This window comes from Lactuca saligna, chromosome 9, assembly GCF_052625555.1.
Source record: "Lactuca saligna cultivar CGN05327 chromosome 9, ASM5262555v1, whole genome shotgun sequence".
In the NCBI taxonomy this organism is placed as follows: Eukaryota; Viridiplantae; Streptophyta; class Magnoliopsida; order Asterales; family Asteraceae; genus Lactuca; species Lactuca saligna.
The window spans coordinates 196,292,150-196,315,807 of record NC_136425.1 but is presented as its reverse complement, the minus strand read 5'-3'; the positions used below and the strand labels follow the sequence as shown (position 1 = coordinate 196,315,807).

The following is a 23,658-nucleotide window of genomic DNA, read 5'->3' as shown; positions in this document are numbered from 1 at the left end:
ATATATATTAAAGCGACACTAATAAGTAATAACTGAAAAAATAAATATAAATAGACAATAAAATATTAAAAAATTATATATTATACAGATGTATTGATATAGTATGAGCCGTGAAGGGCCGGCCCAAGCCATCAGAGGGCTACAAAATCTAATTGGTATCGAGTTTTGTCACTTTTGACCAGACCTTCATTTCATAAAGTAAAAAAATGGGTAAAAGAGAAAATGAAAATCTAAAAGAAATTGAAGGCAAAGGCGCAAAGCCGCGTGATTCCAGATTTTGAGACCGAATTCATCCTTTGGTAACAATACATGACCTCACCGGTCAACGCTCTCACTCCATCTCCCTCAGACCCTATGACTTTGACTTTCATTCTCTTCTTCTCTGATCTGACTCGTCGCTGATGCCGCCTCCTGCTGTTCTCTCAAATACTTTATACTTGTCATCATATCTCATCGTTGCTCTGGTTCCAGTCATCTCCGACCACAACCATAAGGTTTCTGCTTCTTCTCTCTTTCCTCTTTGTTGCCTGTCGTTGAGATAGTATATATTTCTCAAAAGTTTTATTTATTTATTTTTTTTGTGAAAAAGCTTATTGGTTTCTTTTTCATTGTTTTCCTTTTATTTCGTTCCTTTTTAGTATATTACACTCATCAAATCAAATAATACCTTGTTAACGGCACCCAACAAAAAAGCCTAGTGAAATAGCTTTACTGTAGTGGTGGCATGAAAAAGCTTTAATATTGTAGATGCTTAAAGGCTTTTTGCTTTTTCAACTCATTTTTGCTCTATAGGAAATACTACACTGTACTGTGTGTTGGTATTTGTCCTTTGTCTCGTAATTTTTTTTTTTCATAGTTCGCATAAACAAAATGTTTCTCTGTTTTTGACTTTTAGTTTACTGACAAATTATTTTGTTTTGTTTAGATGATTAGTTCTATTGCTACTCATCCACTTCAGCTTAGTATGTTTGTTAGGGGTAGAAATGGAAAAACAGTTAATTAAATTGAGCTAAATATAGCTGGGGAATCTTTGGTTGTGGAAGGGCATTTTGGGTAATTTACATTTTATAGTTAGAGGTTTAGCCTATATATGCTGGGAATAATGAGGGGGGATATCATCTTTTTTTGAAATCTGCTCTTGTACCTTGGGAGAGAACTAGACTCTCAAATTTCTAGCAATCATCAGACAGAGTTTCATTTTGTATGCACCAAAATCATTGAGTATTGAGCAATATTTCCCAGAGTATTCTTACACTGCTTTTCTTTGTATTCACTATTCAGTGAGTTCTTGTTGATCTTATTTGAGAGGGTGATTTCATAGCAAAATTGTTAAGGTACGTTCAAGCTATTGCATACAACTTCTTCCATCGATCATGGACCATTTTGATCACCTAAAAATTCGAATGGAAGACATAATATCTGCCACCGGAAACTTTAGTCACGACAGACTAATCGGACGTGGTGGGTTCGGCCCGGTGTACAAAGGAGAACTCTCACTTTCAACACCAACCATGGTAGCTTTCAAGCGCTTAGATCGTAGACTCGGACAAGGGAACACTGAGTTTTGGAAGGAGATCACAATGCTTTCCGAATTAAAACATACAAATTTAGTTTCTCTCGTTCACTTTTGCATTCAGGGTGACGAGAGAGTCCTTGTTTACGAATATGCCTCTCGTGGAAGCCTCGATCGCTATATAAGTGATGTTAGTCTTACATGGACTCAACGCCTCGATATATGCCTTCAGGCTGCACGTGCACTAAGGTACCTTCATGATCCGAAGAAACCTCAAGGAAGAGTTCTCCATCGTGATATTAAAAGCTCCAACATCCTTTTGGATGACAAGTGGACTCCTAAAGTTTCTGATTTTGGGTTGTCAAAGATTGGCGTATCAAACCAACCACACACAGTTGTTGTCTCCAATCCTGTTGGCACAGTTGGATATTGTGATCCGTTGTATTGGGAAATGGGCTTTCTATCAAAAGAGTCTGACGTGTATTCCTTTGGAGTTGTACTCTTTGAAGTAATGTGCGGAAGATTGTGTACTGAGTATCGTAATGATAAGCATACAAATTTAGTAAGTTGGTGGAAAAAATGTTGTGATGAAAAGCAACTAGATGGTATTATCTTTCAACATATAAAGGAAGAAATAGAATGGGACTCTTTGATAACCTTTTCAACCATCGCCAATCGATGTACAAATAGAGAGCGTAAAGAGCGACCAACAATGGATGAGGTTTTGGAAGAACTTCAGATTGCACATGAACAACAGGTAGTTAAGCATATCTCTTTAGTCTTTTCATTAAAATCATGTATCTCTTATTCTGTTTTTCAGAGAATACAATGTCCTAAAACAAAATATCTCTGCAGAATATCAATAGCAACGTCCTTCTAATCGAGATGTCCGAGCGTGCTGTACCTCCACTATCCTACACATCCCAAAAGGAACTCATATCACTTCTTTCCAAAGGCATACTTGTTGATGAGGGCAAAAGGGTAATTAACTATATATATTTGTATCATGTGAAGTGTTCTTTCCAAGCAAAACATAGTTTATTGGAAGCTTTGTCACATGTTCATTTGGACAAATAACGTTTAAGATGCTTGATTACTAAAAGTAGAAAAGTAAAGGCTGTTTAGGTTGATGCCTATTTATTTGTTTAAGTTGCTTACCTTTTATGCAGTTAACATTTGGATTTCATTAAACGAGATTTTACTTTCATACTAAACTGAATATGTTTATTTGGCAGTGGGTTACAATAAATAAAAACAAACAATTTCATGAAATGATATCCGCAACAGAATGTATACATGGAGGGAGGTTTATTCGTCGCTGTGATGATTATTCAAGGTTAGCGACTTCTTTTAGTGAATGAGTATGTTTATGCTGATTGGATATTTGGATTTAATAAGATCTTTAAGAGTTTCATGTTCTATCATGTGAATACATCACATGTTAAATCCCTTCTTTTTACTCTGTTTTTTATTAATAACAACTATTATTATTATTATAATTATTATTTTGTTATTATATAATTAATGTTTATATTAATATCATTCTTCTGTTTTATTATATTATTCTATTTATATTAATATCATTTCATGTTCTATCATGTATCATCTATGAAGTATGAACACATCATATGTTAAATCCACTAAGGAATGAATGGAGGATTTCTCATGGAATGCGATTCTTTCTCCCGGGCTTGGTTTTCGCTCCATTGAGGAGGGGTGTTTTTTTTTTTTTTTTTTTTTTTTTTTCATTCCTTTGGGAATGGGATGATACATACTATAGTTATAAATTATGCTTATTCATATAATTAATCTACAATTTTATATTGATCTTTTGAAGTTTTTAAAGCTTCAATTAAATATTTAAAAAAAAGTATTTTTAGTTATAATTGTATTTAAAGATTTCATGGTATTGAGTTATATTTATTTTATAGTTTTTTTGGTTCATAGATAATTCTTTTTTAACTTTTTGTGAAACATAAATATGTATTTTGAACGAAATGAAATATGCTTATGTGTACTTTGTTTGAAGATTTATCTGTATTAAGCTTAAGGTTTTTTTTTTTTTTTAAATTTATAAAATAACATTATTTTTCTGTATCTATCAGTTTTATTTTATTTAGTTTTCTTTTTATTAATAACAAACAACATGTTTGAATAACTCATTGTCTCATTCCATTCCATGAAAAACAGCCCTCCCTCATGGAATGAAAATCTGTCAGGAGAAGGAATCACATTGCTTAAGGAATGCTTTATGCTACACCTTTGTGGCAAACAAACAAGATTTTTTTCATTCTACCATAATGCTCCATTCCATTCCCTCTTTAATTATTTAAATACTTGTGATTGCGATATGTGCAGGTTCTCAAATATTTTCATTTCATTTTCCTCTGATTTCAAAGTAGAAGTGAGGACTCGATTCTTGTCACCACATGTCACTTACACCATAAACCTCGTCTTCAAACATGAAATTAACAAATATGGGATATATGTACCCTTCATATACAAATTGGAAGAGGAGACACACTATTCAAAGTCACACATTGTGCAACTGAGAAAAGATGGGTGGCTAATGGCTGAATTATATCGGTTTACTAGTTACAAAAAGGAACATGAATTCAAAATTGAGTTCTTACAATTTGCTATTACAAGTCGTTGGCGTCATTTAGAAGGCATTGAATTTCGACCCATGGAGCATGTAAGTTGTTGACAAAATGCATTAGGTTTTTTCCATTGTTACCCAAGTTTATTATAGTTTCAAGTTTTAGCTTTTTTCAAAACTATACACTGAATAGTGAATACCTATACATTTCGGAGTGGCATAAAGGTCATGAATACACAAATCAAGATAATGAAATTTACGTCAATATAAGGCTTTATATGTGTAATTAATAGGAACTATTTTCTTGATCAATAATTGAAAATTTAACACAAGTAATATACTTTTAGGAAGCACATGGAGATCGAAAGGGCAAACATACGAGGCCAAGATCAGGTTTGGACACTGAGTTGGAACAAAAGATGATACTAGATTATATGGATTTAATCAGGTTGTCAAAAGATAATTTACAGTGGACAACTAAGAAGGATTTTTACTTTCTTCTTCGCAAAGGCTTTCTCATCCACGAGGGTGAAAAGGTATGTTCTATGTTCCTATTCTATAAGTGCTTGAAATATTGTTTCTTTAATGATCATAATTAAATTAAGAAACAAACTAACGAGAAACTAGAGAAACAAAGAGTTACAACACAAATTAATCCACCTAAGTTTCTATTAATCAACAATAACAACACCACTTGAACCTCATCTACCAAGAGCGGAGGAAAGAGACATCGTTGGAATGAACTCTTGTGTTCCTAGAATTGGATTTGACCATTTAAAGAAAATATCACAATCCCTTTTAAGATGTTGGTGAAACCCGTGTGAGATGAGAGACAGAGAACAAATCCTTAATATGAAGCATCGGAGGAAACAACAAACCAAACCATCTGATTAAAGAAATCCAAAAATCTTTAGTAATAGGGCAACGTATGAAGTGATAGACTTTGTTCTCGTCATGGACATTACATAAGGCGCAACCAACAAAAGAAATAAAACCACACTTTTTTCAAGATTGACCCTTGTAGGGAACGCTCCAGTCACACTCTCTATAAATAGTTGTGACTTTTCCCATAATTGGTTTATTCCATCTAAACTCTCTCCTGCTTTTCTTTAACAAGAAACCATTGATTGTAATATTTAAGAGATAAAATTGAAAAAGAGCCAGAAGTTTGTTATTTAAAGATGGTAAATCTCCAATAAAGTCCTAAAATTTTGGTCCGATTTACGTCTTAGTCCTAAACTAATTTTTGTTTACGAAAAAGTCCTAAAAACCGGTAAAAGTTTGCATTTTAACCCTTTTTGACTGGTTGGAACCGGTAACAAATTAATTTGGGACTATTTCATAAATTGACCAAAAATATTGTGACTTTTCTACAAAAAAAAAATATATATATATATATATTAGGGTTTTTCTGCAAACAAAATAATAATAATAATAATTATTATATTAAAAATATAAATAAGTATACTATTTTTGTTATTATTAATATTGTTAATAATACATATAAATACATTTAAATGAAAAAAAATATTAAAGAGATTTTTTATGGGTGAAGGTGGAGGGGATGGTAATGCTTTAAACATTGAAATCATGAATGCCTGTTTGTAGATTCTAACTTTATATATGGTCATTTCACATTTGTTATTATTGTTTTTAATTCAAAATATTAATACTTAATAATTTAAAATAAGTTACCGATTTTTCAAATTGTTTATAAATAGTGAGCGTGTGCTATGCGTATATGTCTTATGTGTAAGTATTTGAATTACCAACATGTGTGTTGCTCTTTTTCATTATTTATTCATGTGTTTTTTTGGAAAAATAGTAGATATAGTGTGATAAAGCAAAACAAGTCATATTACTTTTTATTAAACAAGATATTGTAATTAATACTTTTTAATTTTGATATGGGAAACAATGTAAATGTTTATAGTGGATTTGTTGGATTTGAAAAGAAATCCTTCTACCTTAAAAAAATTTATATACAAAGTGAGAAATCCTTTTATCTTAAATTATTTTTAAACAAGTTTACAAATAGGCAACTTTTTTTAAATTGTTAAGTGTTAGTATTTTGAATTGAAAACAATATTAAAAAATGTGAAATGATCATATACAAAGTGAGAACATACAAGCAGATATTCATGATTTCATTGCTTAAAGTATTACCATCACCACCTTCTCCTTTAAAAAAATTCTTTAAATTTTTTTTATTTAAGTGTATTTATATGTATTATTAAAAATAATAACGAATTTAAAAATTAGTATACTTGTTTATATTTTAATAATAATAATAATAATAATAATAAAGTTTTTGTTTGCAGAAAAGTCATAATATTTTTTTTTGCGGAAAAGTCCCAATTTTTTGAGTCAGTTTATGAAATAGTCACAAATTAATTTGTTACCAGTTCCAACCGGTCAAAAAGGGTTAAAATGCTAACTTTTGTCGGTTTTTAGGACTTTTTCGTAAACAAAAATTAGTTTAGGATTAAAACGTAAACCGGGCCAAAGTTTTAGGACTTTATTAGAGATTTCCCTTTAAAGATACATATCATCACTATGATAGTCAATGCTAACCAAGTAATCAGGAGAATAAAAGGGCACGTGGACTACTTGCCCAGTAAAAGCTTCGTTGCTTATTTTCTGCTTTTAGTTGTAATTTAGCCTATTTAAGTTTTTGTATTTTAAGCTTTGAGTGTACGTAACAATTTCCAGTTTTTCAATCATTCAATAAAGAAACATTCGGCTATCTTGCTCCCTTTATACCCATGTCAATTTATTGTTAGATTAAGCCTTGCCCTCTAATAAATGGTATCAGAGCTTCAAGGGTCTGATCGTGTGTATGCCCAAGATCATTAGATACAATACCATGACAGTAGCTTCAACATCCAATCCACCCATAGACAGCCCATACCCTCTTCAATGCCCGATGCTAACCTCATCGAACTACAATACATGGTTGATTAAGATGGAAGCCATTATGGATGCCCATGGATTAGGGGATGCCATCGAGCCAACAACCGGTGTGGTTGTGGACGAGAAAAGGAGCAAGCAAGCTCGAGCCTTCATCTTTCAATTGATCCCGGAAGAGATGCTTGCACAAGCTGCCAAAAAGAAGTCAGCTAAAGAAGTGTGAGACTCTCTAAAGTCATGAGATGTGGGTGCAGAACGAGTCTAGAAAGCAAGACTATGGGTGTCGAAAAGTGATTTTGAAGGACTTCAAATGAAAGACACACAGACTATAGATGATTATGCAGGGAGGATATCTGCCATGATTTCAAAATTTGGGAGTGCAGGGGCAATTCTGGAAGATGAAGAATTGGTGAGGAAGCTATTCGACACTGTCCCAGAAAGATTTATAAATCTTGTGGCTTCAATTGAACAAAGCTCCGACATGGAGTTCATGCCATTCGAGGAGGCAATTGGGCACTTAAAGGCTTATGAGGATCGACTCCGACTCCGGAAGGCTAACTCAGGTGGTGATAATGCTTTGTTACTTGCAAAGTCGGAGGGCTCCTCAAGTCATCGAAGCCCAAGCAAGTCAAACACGACGGGTGGTCGTGGAAGAGGAAGAAATAGTGACAAGGGAGGAAGAGGCAACTCACGTGGTCGGGGTTCAACGCGTGGCAGAGGTGGACGCTGGGGTGGTACTATTAATCATCATCGACCTGACACTCTGTCACTTACAAGTGTTTCATGACTCTAATTTGTATGAACACTCAAAAATAACAAAACAAAGATTTATTGATAAAAGAGTTCCCAAAAAGGGAAAACTCTTACAATATTTTACATTTTCTCCCTTCTAAGGAAGGAATTACTCACTAGACATTGAACTGAAAATTTAATAGATAGAGAGTGTTTTTTCTTGCACTCGTTATTGCGATGATCCTAAAACCAAAACATAACTCTCAATTTATAGATACATTGAGGGTCTGATATTTGCCTATTATGTCAGGCATGACGTTTTTTATCCACTAAAGATTACATTATTGTGGACAACTGGAAAGCTTCTAATAATGGAGAAAAGGCATTATTATTTTGAGTGGCGGGGCCATTTGACACGTGAAGCATCTTTCTTTAACATGATGAGGATTTGTCATCTTCAGAGGGGGGTCCCTCCTTTGTCTCTGAATCTTTGCTTTCGCAAAAGTGACAAAGATGTTCTTCGAAAAGTTGTTCTGCATGTCGGCAGAAGTGCTGGCGTGTAGCATTGGATACTTCCATGCTATTGTTCATGAATTTTTCTCCAAACTTGGAGGCTTGACGAAGATCTTCTTGGCTGGTGTTGTTGTAACTCCAGCTTGTAATTATACAATGTGAATCGGTATAATTAATCTTCTTTTTTGAACCAGAGATAATTTCAATGATTTTTTCTGATATTCTTCTTAAACCATTGATGCGATTGGGATGAAGAATTTCTGTGAAAGGTAAATCTTTATCTTCCATTGGTTGAGATTGTTCAATCTCTCTATTGGCTTTAGAAAGACCAATTTCCAGAAAATGGTATGGAGAAAGAGTTGATTCTTGAATCCATTCTGGGAGTGAAGAGATGCATCTGATGTAGATCGGATTATCTTTTGCTTTAAGTACTTTCTTTCGAAAGTTCTTAATGGATTCTACCATGCTGCTTGGGAAGAATTTGAGTTCTTGAAGGTTGCAACTTGGGTAGATATTGTCGATTAGTCCAGCTTGAAAGGCTTGGTAGACTAATTTTGCATCTGCTCCTTCGAGAAAGTTGAACAGACTTTTTGTTTTCTTGTCCGTAGTGAAAAACTTTTCATGAACAAGGTCTTCTGGGCATGCAGCTCTTGCTTTCTTCCAGATTGTTCTGAAATCTTCAAAAGAGATTTCAGGATAGTTAACCATTTGTTGAACGTCGATTGGAACGTCAAACCTTTGGTCTCTGTGGGCTTCTTTGACTTTTTGAATTTTTGGTCGAAGAAGTGGTTGGTTAGTCTTGCTTGTATCGTCTTGATAAGTGGCAAGGCTTAATCTTGCAGATGTTTCATTTCTGAATTTTTTGCAAGTAACTTTATCAACTTTACAGAAGGTTTCTGTAATTCCCCAGTCAGTATGAACACCGGCATGGGGTCCTTTATAGATTACATAAAATCTTTCAGCTTCTTTGTTAAGAGCTTTTTTGTAATCTGGTGTAAACTCCTGCACAGATTTGTTAGTGGGTGACAAAGTTGTCATTTTACTGATTCCTTCCGTACAAGGATTGGGATCAACCAATAAGCTAGTTTTTCCATTAGGAAGAGGAGTAGCTGTCTCCTTTATTATGCTTTTTAGCAAAGCATCAGCTTTCAACGGATTTGTTGATTCTTTACCAAGTGCCGTTTGCATTGGAATAGCCTTTGTTTTTGAGCTTTCGCTTTCCGGTACATTGGTGACCGTTGTTACTTGTTCATACAAGTTGATTTTCTGCTCAATTGCAGATAGCTCTATGAGGAGCATTTGTTTCTTCATCCTCAAAATGTTGAGGTCTTCCATTTTTGTAAACTCAATTTTTGTTTACTTTTCTCTCTAATCTCCCCCTCTCTTTTTTGTAGGTGAAGTTTTTGTGAGGAAATATGTCATGAGGATCATATCCTTTTATAGGGCTCGAGAGGAGCGAGTGAGATCATGGATGATGTAAGGCATACCTGAAGTCACGAGTGAGGCAGTCTGCCAGTACGTTTTTGTCTCCTGCGAGATGTTCAACAGTGAATGTATATCGTGAGAACCACTCTTGCCATCGTATTAGCCGGCCTAATTTGTTATCTCCTGCAATCTTCGTTCGGAGGAAATAAGTAAAATTTTTATTATCTGTACGAACCAGGAAATTTACTGGTGTTAAATATACAGAGAATTTTGTAATAACTCTTTTTACAGCGAGTAATTCTTTTTCATTGCTATGGTAGTTTTTCTCAGCTGCTTTGAAACTGCCAGAGGTGTACCTGCAAATTTGTTCTTCGTTTTTGGGGTTTTTAGCTTTTAAAACACCTCCCCAAAATTCATCAGAAGCATCAGTTTCAATAATTAAACTGTCTTCAATGTTTGGAAGATAAAGTTTTGGAAAATTGATTAAAACTTTCTTTATCTTTTTGATGTAGTCTGTATCAGCACTTAACCAATTCCAAATGACATCTTTTTTTAATTTTGCCTGTAAAGGTTTTCTCATGGCTGCAAGTTTTTCAATATATGTTTCAGCATAAGTCAAAACACCAAGAAATCTTTGTAGTTGCTTTTTGTCTTCTAAAACATTTGGAAAGTCATGTAAATGTTCAAGAATATGCTTTTGAGGACAATGAGTACCCTCATTTATTTCTAAACCCAAAAAATTGATTTTTGTTTTGAAAAGATGAGCTTTCTTTTTTGAAAGTATTATTCCATATTTTAAAATAGTTCTGAGAACCTGTGTGACATGAACATAGTGTTCTTGTTCATTTTTGCTGAAGATCATGATGTCATCAACGTATACAGTGCAGAAACCTTCAAGGCCTCGAAGAGCGTTCTGCATGTGTCTTTGAAAAATACTAGGAGCTTGTTTAAGCCCAAAGGGTAGTACTTTCCATTGAAAGAGTCCATCAGGACATGTGAAGGCAGTGAGAAGCTGCGATTCTTCATCAAGTAGAACTTGCCAGAAACCTGACTTGCAGTCGAAACTTGAATAAATGTTTTTTCCTCGTAGAAGAGTCAAGAGTTCGTGCATATTGGGAAGATTATGCGAGTCTCCAATAGTTGCATCATTGATTGCTTTGTAGTTGACAACCATGCGCTTCTTTCCTCTTCTTTTCTCTGCTTCTTTATTGACAAGAAAGGCAGGAGACATATGAGGGGATTTTGATTCTATAATTAGTCTCATATCAAGTAATTCCTTGATTTGTTTGGAAAATTCTTCTCTAGCTTGTAAAGAGTAAACCATAGGTTTTTCTCTAATAACCGTCTTGGGATTAATAAGCTTAATTGAAGCTTTCATCCATCCTTTGGTTTTATTTGGATCAATAGGATTTTCAGAACAAACTTTTTCAAGAAGATCCTCAATCTGCTTGAACCTGGTAGTTTGAATAGAAATAATCTTTTCTTTATTAATCCCTTCATGGGTTATATTAGTACCTGGAATTTGTTTTTCTTTAGAACCTTTTTCTTGAGTTTCAAGAAAACCTGGTTTTCCTTTGCTATAGGCCTCTGTAACCTTTTTTATAATTACCATATCATTATTAAGATGAAAGGCGATTCTATCTATCCATTGTATGAATGGTCCATAAACTTGACAGAAGTTGTTACCAATTATGATATCAATTCCTGAATTTTGTTGGTAAATAGTGGGAACGTTGAAATGTTCTCCTGAGAGTTCGAGATTAATGTTTCTACAAACTTTATTAATTTTTATGGTTTCACCATTTGCAATAGTGGCACTAATTTCTTTGGGAGCGTTTTCCTAAAGTTCATCCGGAATGATGAATTTGCTTGCAAGACATAAAGATGCACCTGTGTCTACAAAACAATGTACTCTAAATTTTTTATATCTCTTAAAGTTAAGGAAGGCAGAAACATAAATAGAGTTTGGATTAGTAAGATTCATGATAAGGGAATCATCAATCTTCTGGAGGTTTGCGCAAAAATGGTTAATCTCCCCCTCCCTGAAAAGTGGGGTCTGTATGGAACTAGTCTGAGTCATCCGTTGTTGATTCGTATTCATCAGTGTCTGATGAAGATTCCGTCTCAACATGATATATAAAAACATGTTGTGTACCATCATACTCTTCTTCAAGAGCTTCATAGCCCCCATTGATAGCGGTTTGTAAAACTTTGACTTTGTCAGGGTATTTTTTTCTATTTGGACATTCATTGGCGTAGTGTCCTTCTTCATTGCAGATCCAACACCTACATTTTTTCTTTCCTTGCGGACAGGAAGTAGTCTTCTTAGGTGTTTCTTTTGAAGGTTTTTTGAAGTATTTTCCTGGTGAAAATTTTCTTCTTTTCTTTTTCCAAAAAGATTTGAATTTCTTTTTGTTTTTATACTTTTTCTTATTATAATTTTTCTTTCCAATATCAAAGTTTTTGAAATCAGAGAGAATGCTACAACAATCTTTGCTTATTGTTTTAAGTTTTTGTTGTTTATATCTGTCTTGACAGATTCTATCAATTTCTTCTTTTGCAATTTTTGTTGCATAAGAAAGACTGGTTTGCTGGATTTCTCCAGTAACTTCTTTTTTCCATCTGTCTGTACAGGTTTCTCCAATAATTGGAATCTTCATGAGGTAAGCAGATATCCATTGTGCATATTCACTTCTTTGTGGAATATCATATAGATATGGTTCATACATATTTGTCGAGAAGACTAATATCATGTAATTGGAGTTTTGTCATTGAAACTCTTGCTATGTCAACTTTCTTATTAATGGTGAAGTCTTTATTAGAAATATAATCAAGACCTAAGAAAGTAGTGTATATGACATTTATGATATTATCAAAAAGATCTGAACCATGCATTTCTTCATTCCAATTATTGTTTCTTAGGAATTTTTGCACAATTCCATCAGTTTTGTGTTCTAAAAGTAGTAGAACATTTTTTGCTTTTTCAAATTCATCTGGGTTTGTCTGTAAGATTAGTGAAATCTCAGTACATTGATCGTATTGGATCCTTGACCACTATTTGGAATACCATTGTGGGTTTGTCTGTAACATTTTTTGCTTTTTCAAATTCATCTGGGTTTGTCTGTAAGATTAGTAAGATTTCCACAATGGTATTCCAAATAGTGGTCAAGGATCCAATACGATCAATGTACTGAGATTTCACTAATCTTACAGACAAACCCAGATGAATTTGAAAAAGCAAAAAATGTTCTACTACTTTTAGAACACAAAACTGATGGAATTGTGCAAAAATTCCTAAGAAACAATAATTGGAATGAAGAAATGCATGGTTCAGATCTTTTTGATAATATCATAAATGTCATATACACTACTTTCTTAGGTCTTGATTATATTTCTAATAAAGACTTCACCATTAATAAGAAAGTTGACATAGCAAGAGTTTCAATGACAAAACTCCAATTACATGATATTAGTCTTCTCGACAAATATGTATGAACCATATCTATATGATATTCCACAAAGAAGTGAATATGCACAATGGATATCTGCTTACCTCATGAAGATTCCAATTATTGGAGAAACCTGTACAGACAGATGGAAAAAAGAAGTTACTGGAGAAATCCAGCAAACCAGTCTTTCTTATGCAACAAAAATTGCAAAAGAAGAAATTGATAGAATCTGTCAAGACAGATATAAACAACAAAAACTTAAAACAATAAGCAAAGATTGTTGTAGCATTCTCTCTGATTTCAAAAACTTTGATATTGGAAAGAAAAATTATAATAAGAAAAAGTATAAAAACAAAAAGAAATTCAAATCTTTTTGGAAAAAGAAAAGAAGAAAATTTTCACCAGGAAAATACTTCAAAAAACCTTCAAAAGAAACACCTAAGAAGACTACTTCCTGTCCGCAAGGAAAGAAAAAATGTAGGTGTTGGATCTGCAATGAAGAAGGACACTACGCCAATGAATGTCCAAATAGAAAAAAATACCCTGACAAAGTCAAAGTTTTACAAACCGCTATCAATGGGGGCTATGAAGCTCTTGAAGAAGAGTATGATGGTACACAACATGTTTTTATATATCATGTTGAGACGGAATCTTCATCAGACACTGATGAATACGAATCAACAACGGATGACTCAGACTAGTTCCATACAGACCCCACTTTTCAGGGAGGGGGAGATTAACCATTTTTGCGCAAACCTCCAGAAGATTGATGATTCCCTTATCATGAATCTTACTAATCCAAACTCTATTTATGTTTCTGCCTTCCTTAACTTTAAGAGATATAAAAAATTTAGAGTACATTGTTTTGTAGACACAGGTGCATCTTTATGTCTTGCAAGCAAATTCATCATTCCGGATGAACTTTAGGAAAACGCTCCCAAAGAAATTAGTGCCACTATTGCAAATGGTGAAACCATAAAAATTAATAAAGTTTGTAGAAACATTAATCTCGAACTCTCAGGAGAACATTTCAACGTTCCCACTATTTACCAACAAAATTCAGGAATTGATATCATAATTGGTAACAACTTCTGTCAAGTTTATGGACCATTCATACAATGGATAGATAGAATCGCCTTTCATCTTAATAATGATATGGTAATTATAAAAAAGGTTACAGAGGCCTATAGCAAAGGAAAACCAGGTTTTCTTGAAACTCAAGAAAAAGGTTCTAAAGAAAAACAAATTCCAGGTACTAATATAACCCATGAAGGGATTAATAAAGAAAAGATTATTTCTATTCAAACTACCAGGTTCAAGCAGATTGAGGATCTTCTTGAAAAAGTTTGTTCTGAAAATCCTATTGATCCAAATAAAACCAAAGGATGGATGAAAGCTTCAATTAAGCTTATTAATCCCAAGACGGTTATTAGAGAAAAACCTATGGTTTACTCTTTACAAGCTAGAGAAGAATTTTCCAAACAAATCAAGGAATTACTTGATATGAGACTAATTATAGAATCAAAATCCCCTCATATGTCTCCTGCCTTTCTTGTCAATAAAGAAGCAGAGAAAAGAAGAGGAAAGAAGCGCATGGTTGTCAACTACAAAGCAATCAATGATGCAACTATTGGAGACTCGCATAATCTTCCCAATATGCACGAACTCTTGACTCTTCTACGAGGAAAAAACATTTATTCAAGTTTCGACTGCAAGTCAGGTTTCTGGCAAGTTCTACTTGATGAAGAATCGCAGCTTCTCACTGCCTTCACATGTCCTGATGGACTCTTTCAATGGAAAGTACTACCCTTTGGGCTTAAACAAGCTCCTAGTATTTTTCAAAGACACATGCAGAACGCTCTTCGAGGCCTTGAAGGTTTCTGCACTGTATACGTTGATGACATCATGATCTTCAGCAAAAATGAACAAGAACACTATGTTCATGTCACACAGGTTCTCAGAACTATTTTAAAATATGGAATAATACTTTCAAAAAAGAAAGCTCATCTTTTCAAAACAAAAATCAATTTTTTGGGTTTAGAAATAAATGAGGGTACTCATTGTCCTCAAAAGCATATTCTTGAACATTTACATGACTTTCCAAATGTTTTAGAAGACAAAAAGCAACTACAAAGATTTCTTGGTGTTTTGACTTATGCTGAAACATATATTGAAAAACTTGCAGCCATGAGAAAACCTTTACAGGCAAAATTAAAAAAAGATGTCATTTGGAATTGGTTAAGTGCTGATACAGACTACATCAAAAAGATAAAGAAAGTTTTAATCAATTTTCCAAAACTTTATCTTCCAAACATTGAAGACAGTTTAATTATTGAAACTGATGCTTCTGATGAATTTTGGGGAGGTGTTTTAAAAGCTAAAAACCCCAAAAACGAAGAACAAATTTGCAGGTACACCTCTGGCAGTTTCAAAGCAGCTGAGAAAAACTACCATAGCAATGAAAAAGAATTACTCGCTGTAAAAAGAGTTATTACAAAATTCTCTGTATATTTAACACCAGTAAATTTCCTGGTTCGTACAGATAATAAAAATTTTACTTATTTCCTCCGAACGAAGATTGCAGGAGATAACAAATTAGGCCGGCTAATACGATGGCAAGAGTGGTTCTCACGATATACATTCACTGTTGAACATCTCGCAGGAGACAAAAACGTACTGGCAGACTGCCTCACTCGTGACTTCAGGTATGCCTTACATCATCCATGATCTCACTCGCTCCTCTCGAGCCCTATAAAAGGATATGATCCTCATGACATATTTCCTCACAAAAACTTCACCTACAAAAAAGAGAGGGGGAGATTAGAGAGAAAAGTAAACAAAAATTGAGTTTACAAAAATGGAAGACCTCAACATTTTGAGGATGAAGAAACAAATGCTCCTCATAGAGCTATCTGCAATTGAGCAGAAAATCAACTTGTATGAACAAGTAACAACGGTCACCAATGTACCGGAAAGCGAAAGCTTAAAAACAAAGGCTATTCCAATGCAAACGGCACTTGGTAAAGAATCAACAAATCCGTTGAAAGCTGATGCTTTGCTAAAAAGCATAATAAAGGAGACAGCTACTCCTCTTCCTAATGGAAAAACTAGCTTATTGGTTGATCCCAATCCTTGTACGGAAGGAATCAGTAAAATGACAACTTTGTCACCCACTAACAAATCTGTGCAGGAGTTTACACCAGATTACAAAAAAGCTCTTAACAAAGAAGCTGAAAGATTTTATGTAATCTATAAAGGACCCCATGCCGGTGTTCATACTGACTGGGGAATTACAGAAACCTTCTGTAAAGTTGATAAAGTTACTTGCAAAAAATTCAGAAATGAAACATCTGCAAGATTAAGCCTTGCCACTTATCAAGACGATACAAGCAAGACTAACCAACCACTTCTTCGACCAAAAATTCAAAAAGTCAAAGAAGCCCACAGAGACCAAAGGTTTGACGTTCCAATCGACGTTCAACAAATGGTTAACTATCCTGAAATCTCTTTTGAAGATTTCAGAACAATCTGGAAGAAAGCAAGAGCTGCATGCCCAGAAGACCTTGTTCATGAAAAGTTTTTCACTACGGACAAGAAAACAAAAAGTCTGTTCAACTTTCTCGAAGGAGCAGATGCAAAATTAGTCTACCAAGCCTTTCAAGCTGGACTAATCGACAATATCTACCCAAGTTGCAACCTTCAAGAACTCAAATTCTTCCCAAGCAGCATGGTAGAATCCATTAAGAACTTTCGAAAGAAAGTACTTAAAGCAAAAGATAATCCGATCTACATCAGATGCATTTCTTCACTCCCAGAATGGATTCAAGAATCAACTCTTTCTCCATACCATTTTCTGGAAATTGGTCTTTCTAAAGCCAATAGAGAGATTGAACAATCTCAACCAATGGAAGATAAAGATTTACCTTTCACAGAAATTCTTCATCCCAATCGCATCAATGGTTTAAGAAGAATATCAGAAAAAATCATTGAAATTATCTCTGGTTCAAAAAAGAAGATTAATTATACCGATTCACATTGTATAATTACAAGCTGGAGTTACAACAACACCAGCCAAGAAGATCTTCGTCAAGCCTCCAAGTTTGGAGAAAAATTCATGAACAATAGCATGGAAGTATCCAATGCTACACGCCAGCACTTCTGCCGACATGCAGAACAACTTTTCGAAGAACATCTTTGTCACTTTTGCGAAAGCAAAGATTCAGAGACAAAGGAGGGACCCCCCTCTGAAGATGACAAATCCTCATCATGTTAAAGAAAGATGCTTCACGTGTCAAATGGCCCCGCCACTCAAAATAATAATGCCTTTTCTCCATTATTAGAAGCTTTCCAGTTGTCCACAATAATGTAATCTTTAGTGGATAAAAAACGTCATGCCTGACATAATAGACAAATATCAGACCCTCAATGTATCTATAAATTGAGAGTTATGTTTTGGTTTTAGGATCATCGCAATAACGAGTGCAAGAAAAAACACTCTCTATCTATTAAATTTTCAGTTCAATATCTAGTGAGTAATTCCTTCCTTAGAAGGGAGAAAATGTAAAATATTGTAAGAGTTTTCCCTTTTTGGGAACTCTTTTATCAATAAATCTTTGTTTTGTTATTTTTGAGTGTTCATACAAATTAGAGTCATGAAACACTTGTAAGTGACAGAGTGTCAGGTCGATGATGATTAACAGTACCACAGGCACGATGCCAAAAGGGAAAGCAACCACACAGACCAAAGAACGACACAGGCTGGCTTGAATAGTTTCTATCTATGTAAGTATATCACTCACTACATTACAATCATACATTTTTGATATAAGAGTCTTCTTTCACAATTTTTATATTTATTCCCTTCTTTGTTAAACAAAAAATCCACACACAGAGTCTTCTTTCACAATTTTTATATTTATAGTTCACGACAAGAAGCAGGGAGTTCCAACCGGAAGCCTCGTGACAAAAGTCATACAGTGCTTTGAGTGTCAAGAACTTGGCCACTATGCTTCCGAATGTAAAGCCAAGAAGCAGCAAGATCATGAGGTGAACTTAGCTGCAGATGAAGATGGACCCGCTTTGCTGTTAACTGTACACGGAGAAGAAAACACAAGTATGGTTCTTCTGAATGAGGAGAAAATGTATCTGAACTAGTTAAAAGAAAGAGAAGATAACATGTGGTATCTAGATAATGGGGCTAGTAACCACATGACTGGTTCTAAAGCTTTATTTGCAGAATTAGATAAGCAGGTGACTGGGCAGGTGCGATTTGGAGACGGCTCTAAGGTTCCTATCAAAGGGAAAGGAACTCTACTATTTGATTGCAAGACTGGTGATCAGTTCGGCATTCTAGATATGTACCATATCCCAGCCTTGCACAACAATATATATAGCTTGGGACAAATGACGGAGGAGGGATACGATATTGGAATGAAGAATGAATTTCTAAGGATGTATGATGAAGCTGGCTGCTTAATAATGAAGGTACAAAGGTCAAAAAATAGACTTTATAAGATAAAACTCACACCTGGGAAACCCACATGCTTAGCTATAAGTATAGGTGATGACTCATGGCTGTGGCATGCACGTATAGACCACACAAATTTTAAGATGCTTGAAGAAATGACACGGAAGCAGATGGTGACAGGGATGCCTCTCGTATCTCATTCAGCACAGGTGTGTGAAGGATGTATGGTAGCTAAGCAACCTAGACAGAGTTTTCCAAAAGCGGCCCAATGGAGAGCTAAGGAACTGCTCCAACTGTTACACGCGAACCTCTGTGAACCCATCACACCTGCAACAAGGGGTGGCAATCAGTACTTTTTACTAATTGTCGATGATTATTCCCGATATATGTGGGTGTACCTGATCAAAACCAAAGACGAAGCTTTTGGCATGTTCCAGAAATTCAAGTTACAGTTCGAAAAGGAAAGCGATTGTAAGATCAAAATGTTGAGCACCGGTCGGGGGGGTGAGTTTAACTCCACTCAATTCTTGAATTTTTGTGAAGAAGCTGGTATACGACGCCAATTGACGACTCCACACACGCCCCAACAGAATGGCGTTGTGGAACGACGCAATCAAACTATTCTGGAGATGACAAGGTCCTTGCTCAAAGCCATGACGGTACCGGATCAATTTTGGGGAGAAGTTGTGCGACACTCCGTTTATTTGTTGAACAGAATTGGTACAAAGGCTTTGAAGGAGGTAACACCGTATGAGGCATGGAAGGGTTCGAAACCCTCAATTCGACATCTGTAGATCTTTGGGTGTATGGGTTTTATCAAGAAACTACGGGGTTTATCCAAGCTAAGTGATCGAAGTGAGGCTATGCTCTTCCTGGGGGTGGAAGAAGGAACAAAGGGGTATAGAATGTACAATCCCAGAAATCGCAGAATTGTAATTACAAGAGACGTCGTGTTTGAAGAATCCAAGTCGTGGGCCTGTAATGAGGAATTAACTGGAGAGCCACTTACCACACCTTATTGGACTAATGTCTTAGCCCAAGAGACAAGCCAAGTACAGCCGGCCCAAGAGCAGCAAGTATCAGACGACGTGAATGCGAGCCCTTCGACGTCGACCAACAATTATGCACGCTCTCCCAATTTCGGATCAAGCGATATTCCTCTTGATGAAACGCCAATATCAGCCTCACTGGAGATGGGTCACGAGCAACATCTTCAAATCAATTATCGGGAATTTATGAAGATGATGGGCCAGTAGCCTCGTTCGATGACACCCCAGCAAAGGGGTTTTGCTTAATCAACGAGATTTACCAGAATACAGAGAGGATGGATGAAGACGAGGTACAGAGACTGAACGAGCATAATCAAGAATTACTGATGATCGATGACAAACCCACAACATTTGAGGAAGCCTCAATTGAAGGAAATTGGAAGCTAGCTATGGAAGCAGAATTGAAACCGATCGAGAAAAACAATACCTGGGTGTTGACCAAATTGCCACCAAACCGAAAAGCAATTGGGTTAAAGTGGTTATTCAAGGTAAAAAGAGACGCAACTGGAAACATGATTAAGCAAAAGGCCCAATTAGTCGCTAAAGGGTACGTTCAAGAAAAGGGGATTGATTTTGAAGATGCCTTTGCACCAGTGGCTCGTTTGGAAACCTAATCCTTGCACTAGCGACAAGAGAAAGCTGGCTTGTACATCACTTAGATGTTAAGTCAATGTTTCTACACGGTGACCTCAATGAAGAGGTGTACGTCTCTCAGCCACCAAGGTTCTCAGTCAAAGGAAAGGAGAACATGGTTTATCGTCTCCAGAAGGCTCTCTACGGGTTAAAACAGGCTCCAAGAGCTTGGAACATGAAGCTAGACCGGTCACTCAAAGGATTAGGCTTCACCAGATGTCCTCAAGAACAAGCAATTTATAAGGTACATAAACCCAACATAATCCTCATCGTAGGGGTATATGTGGATGACCTTGTAGTTATTGGCTCAAGTGAAAAAGAAATCCTAAAGTTCAAGAAAAAATGAAACAGGTATTTGATATGAGTGACTTGGGACTTCTATCCTATTATTACTTGGGAATAGAAGTACTTCAAGGGAAGAATGGCATTATGCTCTCACAACAGGGGTATGCAAGGAAGATTCTAAAACTGGCAGGAAAGGAAGAGTGTAACAGCTCACAATATCCAATGGAAGCCAAGTTGAAGCTGACCAAGGATGAACAGGAGGAACCTGTAAATGCAACAAACTATAGGAAATTGGTTGGCAGCCTAAGATATCTAGTACATACAAGACCTGATCTGAATTTCAGCATTGGTGTTGTGAGCAGGTATATGCAGAACCCGAAGCAAAGTTATTATGCAGCCATAAAGCATATCCTAAGATATGTGAAAGGAACAATAGAGTATGGTCTAATGTATCGTAGAGGAGGTGATGGTATGTTAGTAGGGTACAGTGACAACGGCTACAGTGATAATCGGGAAAATGGAAGAGGAACCACAGGTGTGGCATATTATTTCTCGGGAAATCTGATAACATGAGCCTCACAAAAGCAACAAACTGTTGCTCTAAGCTCGTGTGAGGCGGAGCACATGGCTGCAACTGCAGCTGCTTGTCAGGGATTGTGGTTGAGAAATTTGTTGAGTGACCTTGTTGGAAGAAGAGCTCAAAAGGTGAAGCTACTGGTGGATAACCAATCTACTATTGCACTTATAAAGAATCCATTTTACCATGGGAGGAGTAAACACATAGATACAAAGTATCATTTCATTCGTATGTGTGTTGAAAGAGAGCAAATTCAGGTGGAGCATGTGAGTGGAGATCAACAAAAGGCAGATGTGTTGACAAAAGCAATGTCAAGAATCAAATTTGCTGAAATGAGAGCACTCATAGGTGTGGAATGTCTGAAGAAGAAGGTCAACATTGAGGGGGAGAAATGATAGTGAAATAAAAGGGCACGTGGACTACTTGCCCAGTAAAAGATCCGTTGCTTATTTTTCTGCTTTTAGTTGTAATTTAGCCTATTTAAGTTTCTGTATTTTAAGCTTTGAGTGTACGTAACAATTTCCAGTTTTTCAATCATTCAATAAAGAAACATTCGGCTATCTTGTTCCCTTTATACCCCTGTCAATCTGTTGTTAGATTAAGCCTTGCCCTCCAACACACTATTCATGAAGTATATCTTAACAATTAATACTACTATAATTTACAGAAGTTTTGTCCCTTTACTATCTAACTAGAGTTTTGATAATTGTTTATATATATTGATCAGTGGATTTCTATTAGCAAAAATATGAAGAAACGTCTAATGATATCGGCTAGATCCGTTCTGATAGAGCGCGACTGGATATGGAAGTCTCTACCAGAATCAAGGTTTTCACTCTTTTTCTCAACAAATCTGTTTAGTTTAGTAATACTTGATCATACCAGGTAATGGTGCAGGTTGTACAAATTGATGATGATCCTTATTAATTAAATTGAATAATGTGCATGCCATATCAATTTCTTATTTACAGGAACTCCAAAATGTTCACGAAGAAAGTTCGTTATTCATTTTAAATTCGTGTATAGTTAGTATACATTATGTTTTACCATATAATAAATGCATGCATGGTTGTCTCAAACAACCGAAATTACCATTTTGTTGTGTTAGAAAGTTACAAAGAGAATGTGAAAATGTTTACGCATACTACATACAATCCCATGTGTGGTATGCTTCATCATGCTATTCTAGAATTTATAATCATTCATATGTTGTTTACTATTCTACAGATTCGAAGTGGTGGCTGAGTCTATTGACAGTCACAAGTTGACCATTGATTTTCAAATCAAATCAGAATTGTTGTCCCTTGAGACAAGTTATTCATGTCATCTCATATACAGACTACCAGACCAATATTCTTTGCTTGAGGATTACATAACAATTCGGAGGACGGGATCAAGTAATTATGTTCAATCTTACTATCTAGTCCCTGCTCCTCCTAGCCCTATTATCCGATCCATGGTTGATGAAAAGTACGACAAGTCATCACACTCCCGCAAAATACAAGGTTATCCAAAAATGAGGAAGGATGGTTGGATGGACCTTACATTGTGTGAAGTTTCAACCCAAGACACAGAAGTTATTAAAATGTGTCTTGAATGTCGTGGATCTAAACTTACACAGTTTGTTGGCCTTGTTATTCAAGGGATAGAGTTTAAGCCGTTGTAAATGCCATTTTCTCTTCGTTATTCATGTTGTATTAACAATATTACCAATGGAAAGAAATTAAGTAAGGTCCCCTATATTATTATTTAGTAAGGAGTTTATTTTTGATTTTTTTTGTGAACAGTAGTTATATTTAACCATCACTACTAGGAAAACCGAAATATTGACAATCTTTTTATCAACAAACTGAATTCTGTTGCTAAATTATCAACATATCAATGTCTTTAGCTACAAAGGTAGACGAGCTAAATTTCAATTCAACAATGAATAATCAAATGGTATCTATTTATTGAAATTTTGGAGGGAAAAGTATTCAAGGTGTGAAAATTACAACTAAGAGATTTAAATGTCGTTTAAATGTAAGGTGTTAATATGATAACAAAGACGACAATTCAATATGGAAATTTCCCTACGTAAGAATTAAGATATATTGAGAAAATTGAATAAAAAGTTCACCATATGGGTAACACTTGAATTTTAGCAACTTTAGCGGCGAAGATGTGAAAATAGAAAGTTGAGACATGATAATCATGTTAGGAGGTTTTAGTGAAGTGATACATTAGAGAAATTCAAAGGTGAAATTAGATGTGTGGTAAAGAGAAGCATTGAATCCATAAATTTAATCTCACAAGGAAAATCACATCCCCATTTTACTGATGTTTGAGTTTTGGATTGAACAATTATGAAATCACGATTGGATTTCAAAATTATATTTTGATTAGTGTTAGAACGATGATTCTAATGCTTAAGTCCCTTCCTAGTTCCTAGCATGTACAACTCAAATTAGTTTTTAGGCTCGAAGATGTGGTGCGGGAAATGGTGAGGGGAGCTGGAACCGCACCC

The 23,658-nt window shown here is 35.3% G+C and overlaps 1 protein-coding gene across 3 annotated transcripts; it reads left to right on the top strand.

Annotated features, from left to right (window-relative positions):
* The first annotated feature begins 167 nt into the window (after positions 1-167).
* LOC145015259 (putative serine/threonine-protein kinase PBL7) lies at positions 168-22,885 on the top strand. 3 transcript variants are annotated; one of them, XR_013665810.1, is made up of 8 exons: positions 168-494; positions 1,282-2,270; positions 2,369-2,494; positions 2,749-2,849; positions 3,872-4,208; positions 4,460-4,648; positions 21,894-21,980; positions 22,380-22,508. XR_013665810.1 is itself a non-coding variant. In XM_078973712.1 (8 exons), the coding sequence occupies exons 2-8, from the start codon at positions 1,374-1,376 to the stop codon at positions 22,816-22,818; spliced, it is 2,190 nt and encodes a 729-aa protein (XP_078829838.1). In that variant the 5' UTR covers positions 173-494; positions 1,282-1,373; the 3' UTR covers positions 22,819-22,885. The 3 variants fall into 3 exon arrangements, 2 of the variants coding, with proteins under 2 accessions (XP_078829839.1, XP_078829838.1); XM_078973712.1 differs by having other exon boundaries at positions 173-494; positions 21,880-21,980; positions 22,380-22,885; XM_078973713.1 differs by lacking the exons at positions 21,894-21,980; positions 22,380-22,508 and adding an exon at positions 9,662-10,006.
* The last annotated feature ends 773 nt before the right edge of the window (positions 22,886-23,658 follow it).